General features: G+C 38.6%; 1 protein-coding gene across 8 annotated transcripts in view; it reads left to right on the top strand.

Annotated features, from left to right (window-relative positions):
• Positions 1-14,563, top strand: part of PCDH11X (protocadherin 11 X-linked) — a 1,093,295-nt gene that overhangs the window by 940,789 nt on the left and 137,943 nt on the right. The window contains exon 8 of one of the 8 annotated variants that reach the window (XM_039487738.1): positions 511-2,679. The exons of the other annotated variants lie outside the window; for them this stretch is intronic. Within the exon in view, the coding sequence (XP_039343672.1) occupies positions 511-599 (89 nt within the window). The 3' untranslated portion in view covers positions 600-2,679. Of the gene's footprint in view, positions 1-510; positions 2,680-14,563 lie in introns of those variants that run through there. 8 annotated transcript variants of the gene reach the window in all.

Below are 14,563 nucleotides of genomic sequence, written 5' to 3'. Positions count from 1 at the left end.
TTGCCTCAGTCTTGTGCACCAGGCCTGATTTAGGGAAGGACGGCAGCAAACTAACAGCTAATTTTATTATGTACCCCAAAAGAAAATTGTTTATTATTATGCTAATTAGATATAATTGAAAGCTGAGAGTCAATATGGTGAGATGCAGCCACTATGGGGAATAGCATAACATTTAAATGAAATTGTTTAAATATTTCTTATTCTCCTGAACTCTTTGGCATAGATTTACCACATAATATGCAGCTCCCAATCCTGCCAAGCCCTGAGCATCCTGACATCAGTAGTGGATGAGGATGTAGAGCACCTTGCAGTTCTATTTTATAATGAGAAATTGATGCCTGTTCCTTGGGTCTCAGCTTGTTCAGTGTTCCATACATTTATTCACTTGGCTAATGCAAATGACAGAGTTAAATCAAGTATTAGTGAAGTGTTTTGTGGCAGAACGTAGCTTAAGTACTAAGGAGGGAAATATTCGTTTTGCCTATTGTCTATGTGATTTTTTTCACACAGGACTTCTTCATCAAATTAGAACTGCCATCTTCATACATCTTGGAGTAAAGGCTTCAGCTTTCACAAACATCAGAGCATCACCTTACTAACTCCACGCTTCCTATGCAAAATATACCTTTGTCTGCAAGGGTCCTGTTGCAAGCCTTTGAAATACTACAGCATACCAAAAGAAGCCTTTTGCATGTGAATGGTTATTAATGATAATTTGAAAGCTTAGCACTGCAGAGCAGTATTAAGTACAGGACCCAGGTTTGGCAGCTGACATAGACAAAATGGCCCTAAGGAAAACTGAATTTGGAGCTGCGCTTGTTTTTGAAAATCCATATTGTGGAACGTAGCTGCATAATGAGAGGTGAGAAGAAACCAGCTTTGTAGCAGAGGTTTGTAATGGCAGTGTTATGCATGAAGGGTTAGCCTGTTGCCTAATAACTGTCTGTTTCTGAAGAAGTCTAGCATAGAAATATAAATGTAATAAAGACAGGGCAAAGATGTGTTCAGGCTTTTGTTTTTTTGTATAGTACAATCTACTTAGTGTTTTTTTTCTTTTTATGTATTCTGTACCTGCAGTATGTTTCTATAAATCTTTTCTTTTGTAACTAGAGATTTTGAAAGCGTGCTTTAAAAAAGTGAATTGAACCAGAAAGATCCCCCACTGAGGCACAGCAACTGTAAATTTCACATTCAAGAGTAGGAGAGTACAACAGTGACCACTTCAAAGCACTATTGTCAGAGATGGTGTTTGGGGCCACTATTGTAGAATGGGTATCATCGAGAGCCTCTAAACAGGTGAGACAAACTCTGTCTGCAATAATTCTATGGAATAAACTTATTAGGATCAGCTCAAGGATTGTATGGATGTCTGAGAGCCTTTGAGCCTCATTTGTCTCTCACTTCAAATTAGTTTTGTATAGTCAGTGCAGTTACTCCAGACTCAGTCAGGCCCATTTTTTTACCGCAAATGGTTGAAGTGGGCAAAACTAATATTTCCATTTTAAACCCTAACCCCAATTATCCAAGGTTTTGTAGTTCATGTACAAAAATACAATTCAAGATGAAGCTTAGTCCACTTGTTTTCAACCTGCAAAAGAATGAATCTGAAGAATGTTTCAAAATGCCATGGGCAGGTGCTGAAATATAGAAAGTTTTCTTTTTTTTTTTATGTTTTATTTGATATAAAAAGTGCATGTTGCACCATGAAATGTGGATATGTTAATTTCTGATGTGGACTTACAACTCTTTTTCAGTTAGAGAATAGGGGATAAATGAGATGAAATAGTAATCTTAAAATTGCAGACTCCATAAATGGAGTGTAAATGATTAGAATGAATGCTACGTTATTAAAAGATCAAAAAGTGCTACACAAAATAATTATATGCCATAAATACATATACTGCTAATGTCTCTCCAGTAATAGAAATCTTTGTAAAACTTCAAACAAATAAATTCACATGTAGTTACAAATTGAACAAAAGGAAGGTCGGAAGAGAAGTAATTCGATTAACATTTATGCCTAAATGTTAAACATTAAAGTGTGATTCATGCAAACATGATTAAACCACATTTTTGTTATTGTCAGTTCATATTTTTAGCCAATAACAGTAATATTCATTGCTAGTTTGGTATTTTTATGAACTGATTGGCTCCATCTAGTTCTTGTTATCCACATCACAAAGCTACCATCACAAATGCAGATCTCAGCAGAGAGGTCAAAGACTGAATAGGAACAGATATATAGAGAGATGAAATATCATACAGTAAGAGTTAACATCTAATATATGAAGGAGCAAGAGGCAAGTTAGTAATTCAAATTTAGCAATCAAAGCAGATTGTAATTTCCAAATTCTGGCAGGTTGCCATTATTTTGGTCAGGAAGAGTCAAGGTTACAAAAGCAAAGGTGCTGGTTACTAGCTAGTCTGTAGTGTACACGATTTGATTAGAAGTCTAAAGATCAGATACTTTCTCCCCTCAAGGTTTAGAATGCTGAAGAATGACCTCACTGCATCCAGAAATATCAGGCTGACAGCTGCAGCAATATGACTTAAAGTCAGTGCTGGGGGTGGTTAAGAAATGGCAGAAAGTTTCTCTGGCAGTACTACAAGACATATGTCAGGGCACAGTTATCAGGTGGCTAGGTAGCTATTTTAACACACTGGTTGGCTCCACCAGCTATGGTGTCATCCTTGTCAGATTTTAGTACATCAAATACAATGTTACGTTATATAGATTTCTAATTCAGTAACAGGCCTGGAAGTCAATTGCTGTGTAAGGATTCATGTTTATACCAGATCTGGTCTATCCTAAAGAATGTCATTCTATGCAGTTCTGTCATATGTGATAACTTCCCTGTGTGGTTCAAGGTTTCTTTCCACTTGAGCTATCATGGCAGATCAGATCTCTGATGAAAACTTCTAATTTGGGCTTTTGTGTATAAGATGGGGAGATACTGTGATAAGTTACTGAATTAAATAATTTTAAAAACTATTTTTCTCCAAAAGATAGTTGATGAAACAAGGAGTCACTGTATCAAGCTTTTAAACAAGCTCAGTGTTTATTATGTATTTTCATAGGTCTCAGTCAGCTCAGTCTGAGCTGTGTTCTTATGCAGTTAATAAAAGTTATGTCCCTTCTCTCAAAACAATCTGCCATCTAGGGTGCTTACTAATATATTACACAGCTGGATGCCATACATTGTGAAAACCTAGCCATTCTTCTAACTGGTTGTAATAGGTTGTTTTTATCGACAGTCCTTCCGGCGTGCAGGGAATTCTGTGAGGTGACTAGAGCATTTTGCCAGGGACCTTATTGGTTAATACTTTGATTTCTATTTTTAAACTTATTTTCTCAGATGCCCTTTTCTGCTGTTTACAGTAGGATCTCTGTCTGCATAAACATAATGTTAAACCTCAGTATTGACATTGACAGTATTGGGAACTTTTCTTTAGTTGTAGGCTGTCTTCCCTAGTGTCAGGCAAATAAAGCTTGGGTAAGATACCAAGAAAAGGTACCCTGTAGCATATACAACAACTCACAGTCCTTCCCAAGAGAGAGAGAAGGAAGTTCAAATCAGCCTGAGTGCGCTGGTGAAGGAGCCTCATTAGAAACATATTTACCCTCTAATGTCTTGTCAGGTAAAGTTGCATTAATCTCAGGGAGAAAAGATTCCACTTAGTCTGTAGAAAATAAAACATTTGCTAACTTTTTGTTAAAGCCAAAAGCTTCAGAAAGAGACATAGAAGCCAAAAAACAAAGGGGCATGAGTTGAGTCTCTTGAGAATATGATGGTAGGCTCCCTAAAGTGTCCCCTCAAGTGTTGGTCTTATATCATAGTATAGTGGTCATAAGGTTTGAAAAATGAAGGAAATCCTGTGGATTATGAGCTCCATGACATATTGGTGCTGTGCTAGATGGATGCAAAGGGTATGTCTACACTGTAGTGTAAGACCTGTGCTTGAGCCCTGGCTCAGGCCTAACCCCTCTTGCATCTATGCTGCAATTATGCTAATCCTGGGTTCAGACCCAGGGTCTCAGGAGGGTCCAAGCACAAGTGAAACTGGGTCCTAGCCCTATTGCTTTGCAGTGGTCACACAGCTCTGCTTGACTCGGGTCCTGGGAGTCAGCCAGAAATATCCCACAATTGCATGGGACAACTTCCTTAGTCCTCTCTCCAGGGCTGGCTCCAGGCACCAGCACAGCAAGCTGGTGCTTGGGGCGGCCCATGGAAGGGGGCGGCACGTCTGGGTCTTCGGCAGCAATATGGCAGCGGGTCCCTCAGTCCCTCTAGGAGGGAGGAACCTGCTGCTGAATTGTCGCTGAAGACTGAAGCGGCGCAGGAGAGCAGCCGCCAAAGTGGCGCCAATCGCAGCTTCCCCCCCCCCCCTTCACCACTTGGGGCAGCAAAAAAGCTAGAGCCGGCCCTGCCTCTGTCCCAAAAATCTGTAATCCACTCTATTGAAAATGGAAGCCACCCCTCCCCACTTTGCCAGTGGCAGCAGCTCAGGTCAGCATTAATCCATTATCTTTTGATCACTAATCTGCAAGCACGCTGTTAGAGAGCCTCCTGGGTTTGCAATGGATAGCAAACCAATCAAGCAAAGCTAGCGGCTGCCTAGTAATGGGCAGGGCAGGCAGTAAAGTTTTCCCACAGTGCACCACACTCCTAGGGCTAGTGCAGCCACATTTCAGGGGTGGAGAATTGGCATTAGGGTTTCTGGGATATAGTTACTTTGACTCAGGTCTGTACACTGCAGTGTGGATGCCAGACCCCTAGGTTTGAGCATGGGTTAGAAAAGACTTAACAAATGGTTGCAATGTAGATGCCTAAGTCCAGGGTTTCCTAACACTGGTCAGCTGATTCAAGTCCCACTAACCCTTTGTTTACATTGCATACCCAAATGCAAACTCTGGATTTGAATTTCAAGCATCCCAGAATTCAGAGGTGCATGGGAATGGAAAATAGGAAGAGCCACACTGGATCAGAGCAGCTGTCTGTCTAATTCTGTATCCTGTCTCTGACAGTGACTAGTAACTGCTGCTTCAGAAGAAGTTGCAAGAAACCCTGGAGTAGGCAGCTATTGGAAACCTACACCAAAGGTTTCCAACCAACCCCCCAATAGTTAGGGATGGGTTTATACTATAAAGCATAAAGGTCTATATTGTTGTAAGGATTTGGGGTTATTGTTTGGGGCCATCTATTTTAATAACAGACTTATAGCCAATGCTCGGTATTTCAGTAATAAAGTATTGTTAACTTTAATGATTCTTAAATACAATTTTTAATATTCTCACATACATGTAAACACACTCAATCTCACAACTACCAGGACTGTTCTCTGAAAATTACACTATACGTCTCTTGACATCGATATCAAGTGATTTCTATATCTCACTGTCTCAACAGATATATTACCCTTTTATGAACAAGCAACAAATAGGGTAGTAGCTTATGACAACGGGAGCAGGGAGAAGGGAGATAAGAAATAGGGGACATACAACCGCTGGTATTTTTGAAGCTGCATTTTTCTAAAGAATAAAATTATTGAAATTTTTATAGGCCACATTTTAAAATCTGGCATGTGGGAAGGTATCATTATTTCTTTATGAAAACTCAATGAGACAATCCATTCATATCTCGTGAATACACCTTCAGTACTTGAGTTTAATCACTCATGTACACTACTTTGTATATATAATCCAAATAGAGCGCGTCAGATATAGCAATAATCCTAAATGATACATAGTATGAGAGACAAAGGCAGGAATTATTCAAAGTATTTTGTTCCTTACCTAATGATCATTTATTATGGGAGAATCTACAACCTCTCAGTTCTAAATAGCACCAAAGATTATATTTCACCGGCGATGTCAAAGAGAGTAGTGTAACTGCTAGCCTGCAAAATTTGTCCTAGCCTGATGGAGTGGCAAGTCGCTTCCTTCATTAGTTACAACTGCATTACTACAAGCTGATGTACATTCTACACCGTAAGCTAGCTAAAATAATATTTCATCTTCTTTGAGCCCTTTATGTGTGCAGAGAGGAAGGTAGGATTTTAGAGATCATCCAATACCCTATTTAAATTTAGAACATTTTAAAAACAGTTGCCAACGTTTTGCAAAGCTCTGAGCAGCCGTTACTGGGTTTGTGCTGTCTGATATGAAGAATTATTAGAGTGAAGTTAGAAATCTATATTTACCTCTACTTCATTTTTCCCCATTCAGAGATATGATAAACTATAACTTAAATGAAGCTCTTTAAAATGAAAGGGCTTCATAGATTTGGGGGGGAGGGTGAGGGTGGGATGACAAAATATTTAAATGTTCTTGGCAGAGATACAGAATAATTAAAACCATATATATCATTATGATAAACTCATTTAAAACACAGGATTTTTCCTGTTCTGAAAGACAGTAAAAACAAAACAGCAGTTCCCAGTAGTGGCACCAGACAGTAGGTAAGGCTCTATTATTGATTCTATTTTAATATGCGTTTTACAAAGGGAAAAAAATGGCTGAAAGCTGTGACTTTGCATAGAAGATCTCAGAAATAAAACTTCACTCTTGGGCTGAAGCTCAGCGTACAAAACAGAATATGTGTTTCCAGCATAGAAGGGCTCATCCTCAGCTGGTGTAAGTTGTCATAGTTCAATTGATTTCAATCAGTCAACAAATCAATTTTAAATTCCGCTGCCTTATGAAAATCCTTAGGAGTATTGTAATGTGCCCGCATTCTGTCACTCTCACACAAATGTGGTGGCGGTAACTTTTTGTGAACTCCAAAACTCTCCAAAAAAACATAAACAAAAGGAAAAGAGAAGAGTCAAGAAAGCTGGCCCACTTTAAATAGTTTTCATCCAGGATACCTCTATAAAGTTGTTTCAGTTTCATGAAGATTGTTTCTGCCTGTCTATCGTATGTGCAGTTGTAGGACAAGGGAAGTAAAAAGAAGAGGAACATGAAGGCTTAGCTTTGAGTTTAGTTTTTGACCCACAGTATACAAGGTGGTGTCACATTAATATCAGATGCCAGTCATCCTTTCGCTTATTTAAAAAAAACTGCAAATAAGTGTGTACCATAGCAGTAAAAAACGTAGGGTTGATATTGCTTGGGTTTTGGTAAAGATGGAATGAGTTTAGTAGCGATATGCATACCAAAGTGAATACTGAAAAATACAATGCTTATGACCTCTCATGTGAAAACTTGACGTTTTGTTTCTGTCACTCTAGTTACTTTTTAAAAAAAGGTACAAAGCTTAGAGTATTGGAGCAGCTGCTACTCTATATATGAAAGTAGAGAAGATACAGATATATTGCGTAGAAGCTTTGGTATTGAATAGGCAAAAATGAGATCTCAGTGATATAATATTTGCGGGAAAGAAACTTGCTATATCATGACCTTGCTGCCAGCAGATACATTGTTCATGCCTGAATGGAGTTTCTGACAAAATCAGCATGTAATCACAAACGTTTTATCAAAAGTTCAGAGGAAGAAGATACAGTCACAATGAGTTTGACAGGGTCACTTTGAAAATGCACTCAGAATGCACTCTTGCATACCTGCCATACGAATGCCGTTCAATCAAAGGCATTTTCAAAAGATCACTCAGTCACTAGATGTATAGTAATATCTTTGGAACCCATTTCCTTGGAAGCTTAACAAGACATAATCTAAGGATAGATGTTCTTGCTCAGAGGCATATTCTGCAGTGTTATATACGCTATTTCTCATCAAAATTGAATAATTAAGTTGCTTTAGAATTAACATTTATTCATGGATTCCTTCAATCTTCAGGGTCACTATTAAGCATGTGCCTCTATATGAAATTGTTGAGTGGTCTGGAGGGGAAAGAGTTCTAAGATTGAATTCGGTCAAAAATTCTTTAGCTACCTTCCTGGTCATTTCTAGTAGGTTATTATGTTTCTTACCTGGTCGGATATTGAACAAATAGACAGTAACAGATGGAAGGATGGCTGCAGGCAAGGATGAAATTGGGTCCTGAACCTGTCAAATTGCCAATTTACCTCCTCCTGAACAAAATAAGGAAAGCCACAACATCTTGATAATAAATAGACCACCCAACCTGTGATAAAGAACTGCTCCTCCTTGGTGTCCATTCCAGGGCACTTAAAAGTTTGTTTATTACTGTATATTTTGTGGGTTAATATGCAGTCACTAATGACTGAAAGTGGTTACTAATATATGCAGTCACTAATGAATGCAGTCACTAATGACTGAAAGTTTCACTGCCTATGAAAAATGAATTAATAATCCCAGTCCATTTCTGATAGGTCCCGACATCACAAAGTCATCATCACACAGCTGGCCCTACTAGGCATCTTTCTTGGTAGTCTCTAGCAGTGAAGAAAAAGGTTGAAGGTGACTGAAGGCGAATGAGATCCTTCCTTCTTACTCTCTTAATGAAGCAAGCTACCGCTGCTGCTGCCCATATGCTGTGCTCATCTATAAGATTTTGATCTCTGGTGCTATTTATATGGCACTGCTCTCAAGCATCCAAACTTCTGCATGCAATTTTAAAGTAGAAAAGGATTCCTTAAATGATACTTTTCTCACAGCAAATCAAAGCAATTTTTTGTAAACAAAGGCCCTGATCTTGCAAACACTTACTCACATGCTTAACTTTAACTACATGTGCAGGTGCTTGGAGGATTTGGCCCACAATGTGATAACTCTTCTGAATTGCTGTCAAGCCAGCACTGATTCAGGGCTTGACTACATGGTAGTTGAAACCAAAATAGCCAAAATCGGTTGTAATTCACACATTTCTCATTCTGGTGCAAGTCTGTGAGTGGACGCTCAAATTTCAGGATAATTGTGCCCTACTTCAGTATAACTTAAGTCAGTTACAAATCAACACACTTGCATCAAACTAACTGAAGATGTGATTTGCAATTGATTAGTTACTTCAGTCCCAGTTAACACACAGGCAAGCTCTTGGAAAGGAGCTCTGTTCGGTCTTTAAAGGCCCAAACTGGCACTGTGTACCTCCTGCAAGATTTTGATGGTCCTCATGGTAAAATGAGGGGGGGAGGGATAGCTCAGTGGTTTGAGCATTGGCCTGCTAAACCCAGGGTTGTGAGTTCAATCCTTGAGGAGGCTATTTAGGGATCCAGGGCAAAAATTGGTCCTGCTAGTGAAGGCAGGAGGCTGGACTTGATGACCTTTCAAGGTCTCTTCCAGTTCTAGGAGATTGGTATTGGCTTCACTGAGCAGTACTGATTTAATATCTAAATGTTGTTCTTTTTTACTATTGGATTTTAGCAACAAAGGCTGCCAATTAGATTTCACATTGCCCTTTTTGCAGGATTAAAATACTCAGCATTTACACTGCTCAGCAAACACCAGCAGACTCCCTCTGTGCTTCCTATTTATGCTCACCCACTAACTAATTAATAGCAATAAGCTGCACACATTCTGTGGCTTTATCCTCACACCACTGTATTCTATTCTGTCTTTCAATGCATACACTACACTTTACACAACTTGATGTAGTTCTATTTTTCTATTTTTGTTCTTTTAATGAATAAATCCAATACTGTAAAGTTCACACTACTGCTTACAGGACAGGGGAAAAAGGCATCTGTAACTTTGACAAAAGCCATCTTATCTCAGCAAAGCCAGCCTCCTTTCTCCTGGCATTTTTGCAGTGATATGCAGAATAGTTGTTCGACAGATAATTGCTATCATGTTATGGTAAACATCATTTCTCAGAAGTCTTTTGTTCAGAGCTTGCTTTGGAGTTGAGAGCCCACTGAAAAAGCAGCACAAGTGTATCCACAAGCAAAATTTTTCTCCTAGATATTTATTTGCATGGGAAACTTAGGGCAAATCTTGCCCCTCACTTTGGAAAGCTCTAAATACAATAGAAAGGCTGTGATGGGTTCTACGCCCTTTTATGCCACAGGCCACTGCAGAATGGGAAGGAGGGCATTGGTAGTGTGTATGCAAAGCCAATGAGGTCCATAACTATGAGTTTTTAACTACCATAGTTACACCACTACTAAAACCTGCAGTCTGCAGTAGTGCCTGCCTCCATGCTAAAGTTGGGGAGGGACATGATTTCTGTCCACACTGCTCCCTGTGGAGAGTCCCTGTAGAAAGCCTATTTAATCTAACTGTGCATAAGAATCTAAGATTTGGACTTTAGAGAGAAGATTGTGGTTGGAGATGTTGCAACTAGCATTTAGTATAGAATGTTGTGGGTTTTGTTGTTGGGTTTTTGCAGTGGTTGGTTCTTTTGTGGTGATGGTGACGAGGTGTGCAGTTTGGTTATTTTTCAGGCAAGTTCATGGGCAGTCTCCAAGCATATGTCTACACTGCATTGTAAACCCATGTCTGTGGGACCCAGGCTTGTGAATTTGGTGTTTCCAAGCCCATGTTTGAGCCTTCACACTGCATTGTAAATCTGGGTTTACAGTTGTTGGACCCAGGTCTTACAGCTGTGCTAACTCATTCATACTGCACTACACTAACCTTCAGACTCTGAACTCTGGCTTGAGCTGCGTCCACACTGCGGTTCTTCTGGGCCTGGTTCTGTTCAATATCTTCATCAATGGTTTAGATACTGGCATAGAGAATACACTTATAAAGTTTGCGGACAATATATAGCTGGGAAGGGTTGCAAGTGCTTTGGAAGATAGGATTAAAATTCAAAATGATCTGAACAAACTGGATCTGAAGTAAATAGGATGAAATTCAATAAGGACAAATGCAAAGTACTCCACTTAGGAAGGGAAAATCAGTTGCACACATACAAAATGGGAAATGACTGCCTAGGAAGGAGTACATCAGAAAGGGATCTGGGGGTCATAGTGGATCACAAGCTAAATATGAGTCAACAGTGTAACACTGTTGCAAAAAAAGCAAACATCATTCTGGGATGTATTAGCAGGAGTATTGTAAGCAAGACACGAGAAGTAATTCTTCCACTCTACTCTGTGCTGATTAGGCCTTAACTGTAGTCCAGTTCTGGGTGTCACATTTCAGGAAATATGTGGACAAATTGGAGACAGTCCAGAGAAGAGCAACAAAAATGATTAAAGGTCTACAAAATATGAGCTATGAGGGAAGATTGAAAAAATTGGGCTTGTTTAGTCTGGAGAAAAGAAGACTGAGAGGGGACATACTAACAGTTTTCAAGTACGTAAAAGGTTGTTAGAAGGAGGAGGGAGAAAAATTGTTCTCCTCTGAGGATAGGACCAGAAGCAATGGGCTTAAATTGGAGGAAGGGTGGTTTAGGTTGGACATTAGGAAAAACTTCCTAACTGTCAGAGTGGTTAAGTACTGAAATAAATTGCTTAGGGAGGTGGTGGAATCTCCATCATTGGGGATTTTTAAGAGCAGGTTGGACAAACACCTGTCAGGGATGGTCTATAATACTTAGTCCTGCCTTGAGTGCAGGGGACTGGACTAGATAACCTCTCGAGGTCCCTTCCAGGCCTATGATTCTATGATTCTAATTCCAAAGTACAATATGTGCATTGTTGACCTTGAGAACAGCAAGACTTCCAGGGAACTAAAATATGTTATCCTCAGCTATTTCGGCTTTGTAGTATATTTATTAAAGGGTAGTTTCAATGCATGTAGATAAATCTTATGGACACTGATGAATGATGTATATTATAGGAACAATCATGCTAGATATATCTATATTACTACCACATATCAGTATGTGGTCATGATAATGATGAGATAAATATCTTTATTTCTGCAACAATTTATGTTTCACTTTTGATCTCCTCACCTACATTGTGCTCACTAATTCATTTCTGACAGGACTATTCCTCTTTGCAATTCTGACTAACTTTCAACCAACTGCTTTTTTACTAACAAAGGACTATATGAAACTGTAGTATAGTTATGATTTACTGTCTAACCATGCATTAAGGACTTTGGGCCAAGATTTCAAAACCAAGTACAGATTGTGGATGTCTCAGTTCTGGGACCCAATTGTCAGAGGCCGGATGCTGTGCTCCTTCTAATGTGTGTAAACAAAGACTAAAAAGGAAATTTTAAAAGTAGCAGAATTCCAATTTTTGTTTATACATATCAAGCTGATATACCATACTGTTTTAACTTGTTATTCTGCAGGTTTTCTTAAACTCTTTTTCCCAAAAATGAACTGTATTTGTACTTCACTTTGCAGTTAACTTCTAACTAGAATTCTTATTTACAAATTATTATTAATTCAATATCAGCATTGCAACATGCACCATTCAGTTGCTTTTAAGCCTTAATTAAAATACACAATCTCACTAATTAATTATAGCAGTGCTTGCACAGAGAATACTCCCTACTGGCTGTCTCTAAGCTTTTTTTTTAACTAATTAATTAGCAAATCTCTCTGCAGTCCTACATTATTTTCAGTTTTAGTGGCAGTCTGACTTAATACTTCACCTTTATCTTGCAGCTCCTACAATACCATCAGAATTACGTTTTTCTCTAAAAGTTTGAATGACATTATGTGCTCTTACTGACTGTTGTTTTGAGTGTTTGATCTTCAAGTGTCTGTTTCTACTATATTTTTCTTCAAGTTTCCCAGGATACAAGTTTTGCTTACAAGCACTTTGATCACATGTTTGAAGGATTGTAAGACTGAATACAATATATGACACTTCTGCTGTTCTTTACTTATAAAAACATTATCCACATCAGAGTATATCCAAAGGTTATCCAAAAAGCCTCAGAAGTTGAAGTGCTGAAATGAATATTTTTTATGATACGTAAGAAGTTATATGTGACAGATTCAAAATAACATAAAAAGTGGGCTTTTCTGTAAATCACATTGTATAAAATGGAATGAAATACATGTGCCTTCACATTATTGCTATTGGTATATTTAAGCTTATGTAAGGCTTGCTACTTTATCTATTCTTTAAAGTAGTGGGCAGGTAGCATTTTTCTTTGTATCTCAAGAATGCAACAACAGTGATTTCACATGTTGTGAAAAAACAAAAATAAGAGACACAAAATCTGTTCACCTATGTGTCCTTTATGGTCCAAAAATAATCAGACTACAAGACTTTACTTTGCAATGTACAAAGGAGACTTTGTCACCATGCAAAGGGACAAATCAATAGAGATGTGCAGTCTTTGAGTTTAGGTAGGATAATAAAACTTTTTGCAGAACTCTGTTTAGAGGATTATTTTCCAAAAGTTAAGATGACACAGATAATATCTGAATCCTCATTAATGACCATTTGGTCCAATGGGAGAAAAGTTTTTTTAAGTGTTAGTCGTGTTATATTCTGTCATACTCATGTGTAACAAAATTCAATGACATTTCCACGTTGCTTTACAATGTGGAATTAAGACAGTGAGGCGAAAGCTAGTTGTATAGCTAGACATACATCACTACTCAGCCTACCAAGTATAGGCTGAAATGAGGAATACAATAGAAAACAATGCAGGAGTTACACAATGAGGTGGGATCCATTCCTTCGGAATTAATTCTGTCTGCTGTAAGCTCAGATTCGTGAGTCCCCATTTTTGCCATTAATAATATATAAGTAATAAATGTTGAAAGACGGATCCGAATCAAACCCTCCTATCCAAACATATAAAATCAGGGATGTTTGGAATCTGAATCTGGATCTGAAATTTTCATATTTTTTTCTTAATAATGGGCTTAATCATAACAGATCTGAATACCACTATGCTTCAGCAAGTTCAGAATCAAGATCTGATTCCCAAAGGTGCAACTTGAGTCCATCCCGAAGAACAAAGATGGTCTCCTTTAGTACAATCAGGATGTGTACTTGGTAGCAGTGATTGCAACTCAATGAGAAGAGTACTCCCAAATAACAGTGATACATACCAGTGATTTATTGATGCTCAGGTGTCATGTGTATCTATCCCTTGTTTAGTCTGTCTGTCTGCTCTTCTGACAACAGTTTTAGGTGTCTCCATATCTGTGACTCATGCAGAAAGTATATGAATTACTTTGTTGACCATTCCCAGCATGCTCTTCCCACTAACTGTCTTTCTTAGGTACTTATACAGCTCCCAACTCCATAGTCTTTGACCATCTCACAATCTTTAATATATTTACTCTCACAACACCCCTAGGAGGTAGGAAAGTACTATTAGTCCTAATTTACAGATGAGGAAATAAATCATAGACAAAGTGACTTACCCAAGGTCACACGGGAAGTCTGTGGCAGAGTAGAAAATTGAACCCACTTTCTGAGTCTCAGGCTAGTGCCCTAATCACTGGACCATCCTTCCTTTCTGTTGCTATACATGTGATTTTCTTACAGCTGTCCCTAGATGAAAATCATGCTTAGTCCTCTAGTGCTTTCTCCAAAAACCATGCACTTGTCCAGTAACATGATAAGCTCGTTGTATCTCTGATAATTGGAAATTCCCTTTACTGGGATGAAAGACCAGCCACAATGGCAGCCAAATTAGGAGGATTCTATTTGTATTAAGGCTCATATCTTTCTGTCACCCTCTGGAAGGCAATATTGTTACATACATTTAAGCAGGCCTGGTTCCATGTGGACAGAGGCATGCATGGACACTAATTTACATGGCACATTT

This window comes from Mauremys reevesii, linkage group 9 (genome assembly GCF_016161935.1).
Source record: "Mauremys reevesii isolate NIE-2019 linkage group 9, ASM1616193v1, whole genome shotgun sequence".
Lineage (NCBI taxonomy): Eukaryota > Metazoa > Chordata > Testudines > Geoemydidae > Mauremys > Mauremys reevesii.
This window is presented reverse-complemented; position numbering and strand designations above follow the sequence as displayed.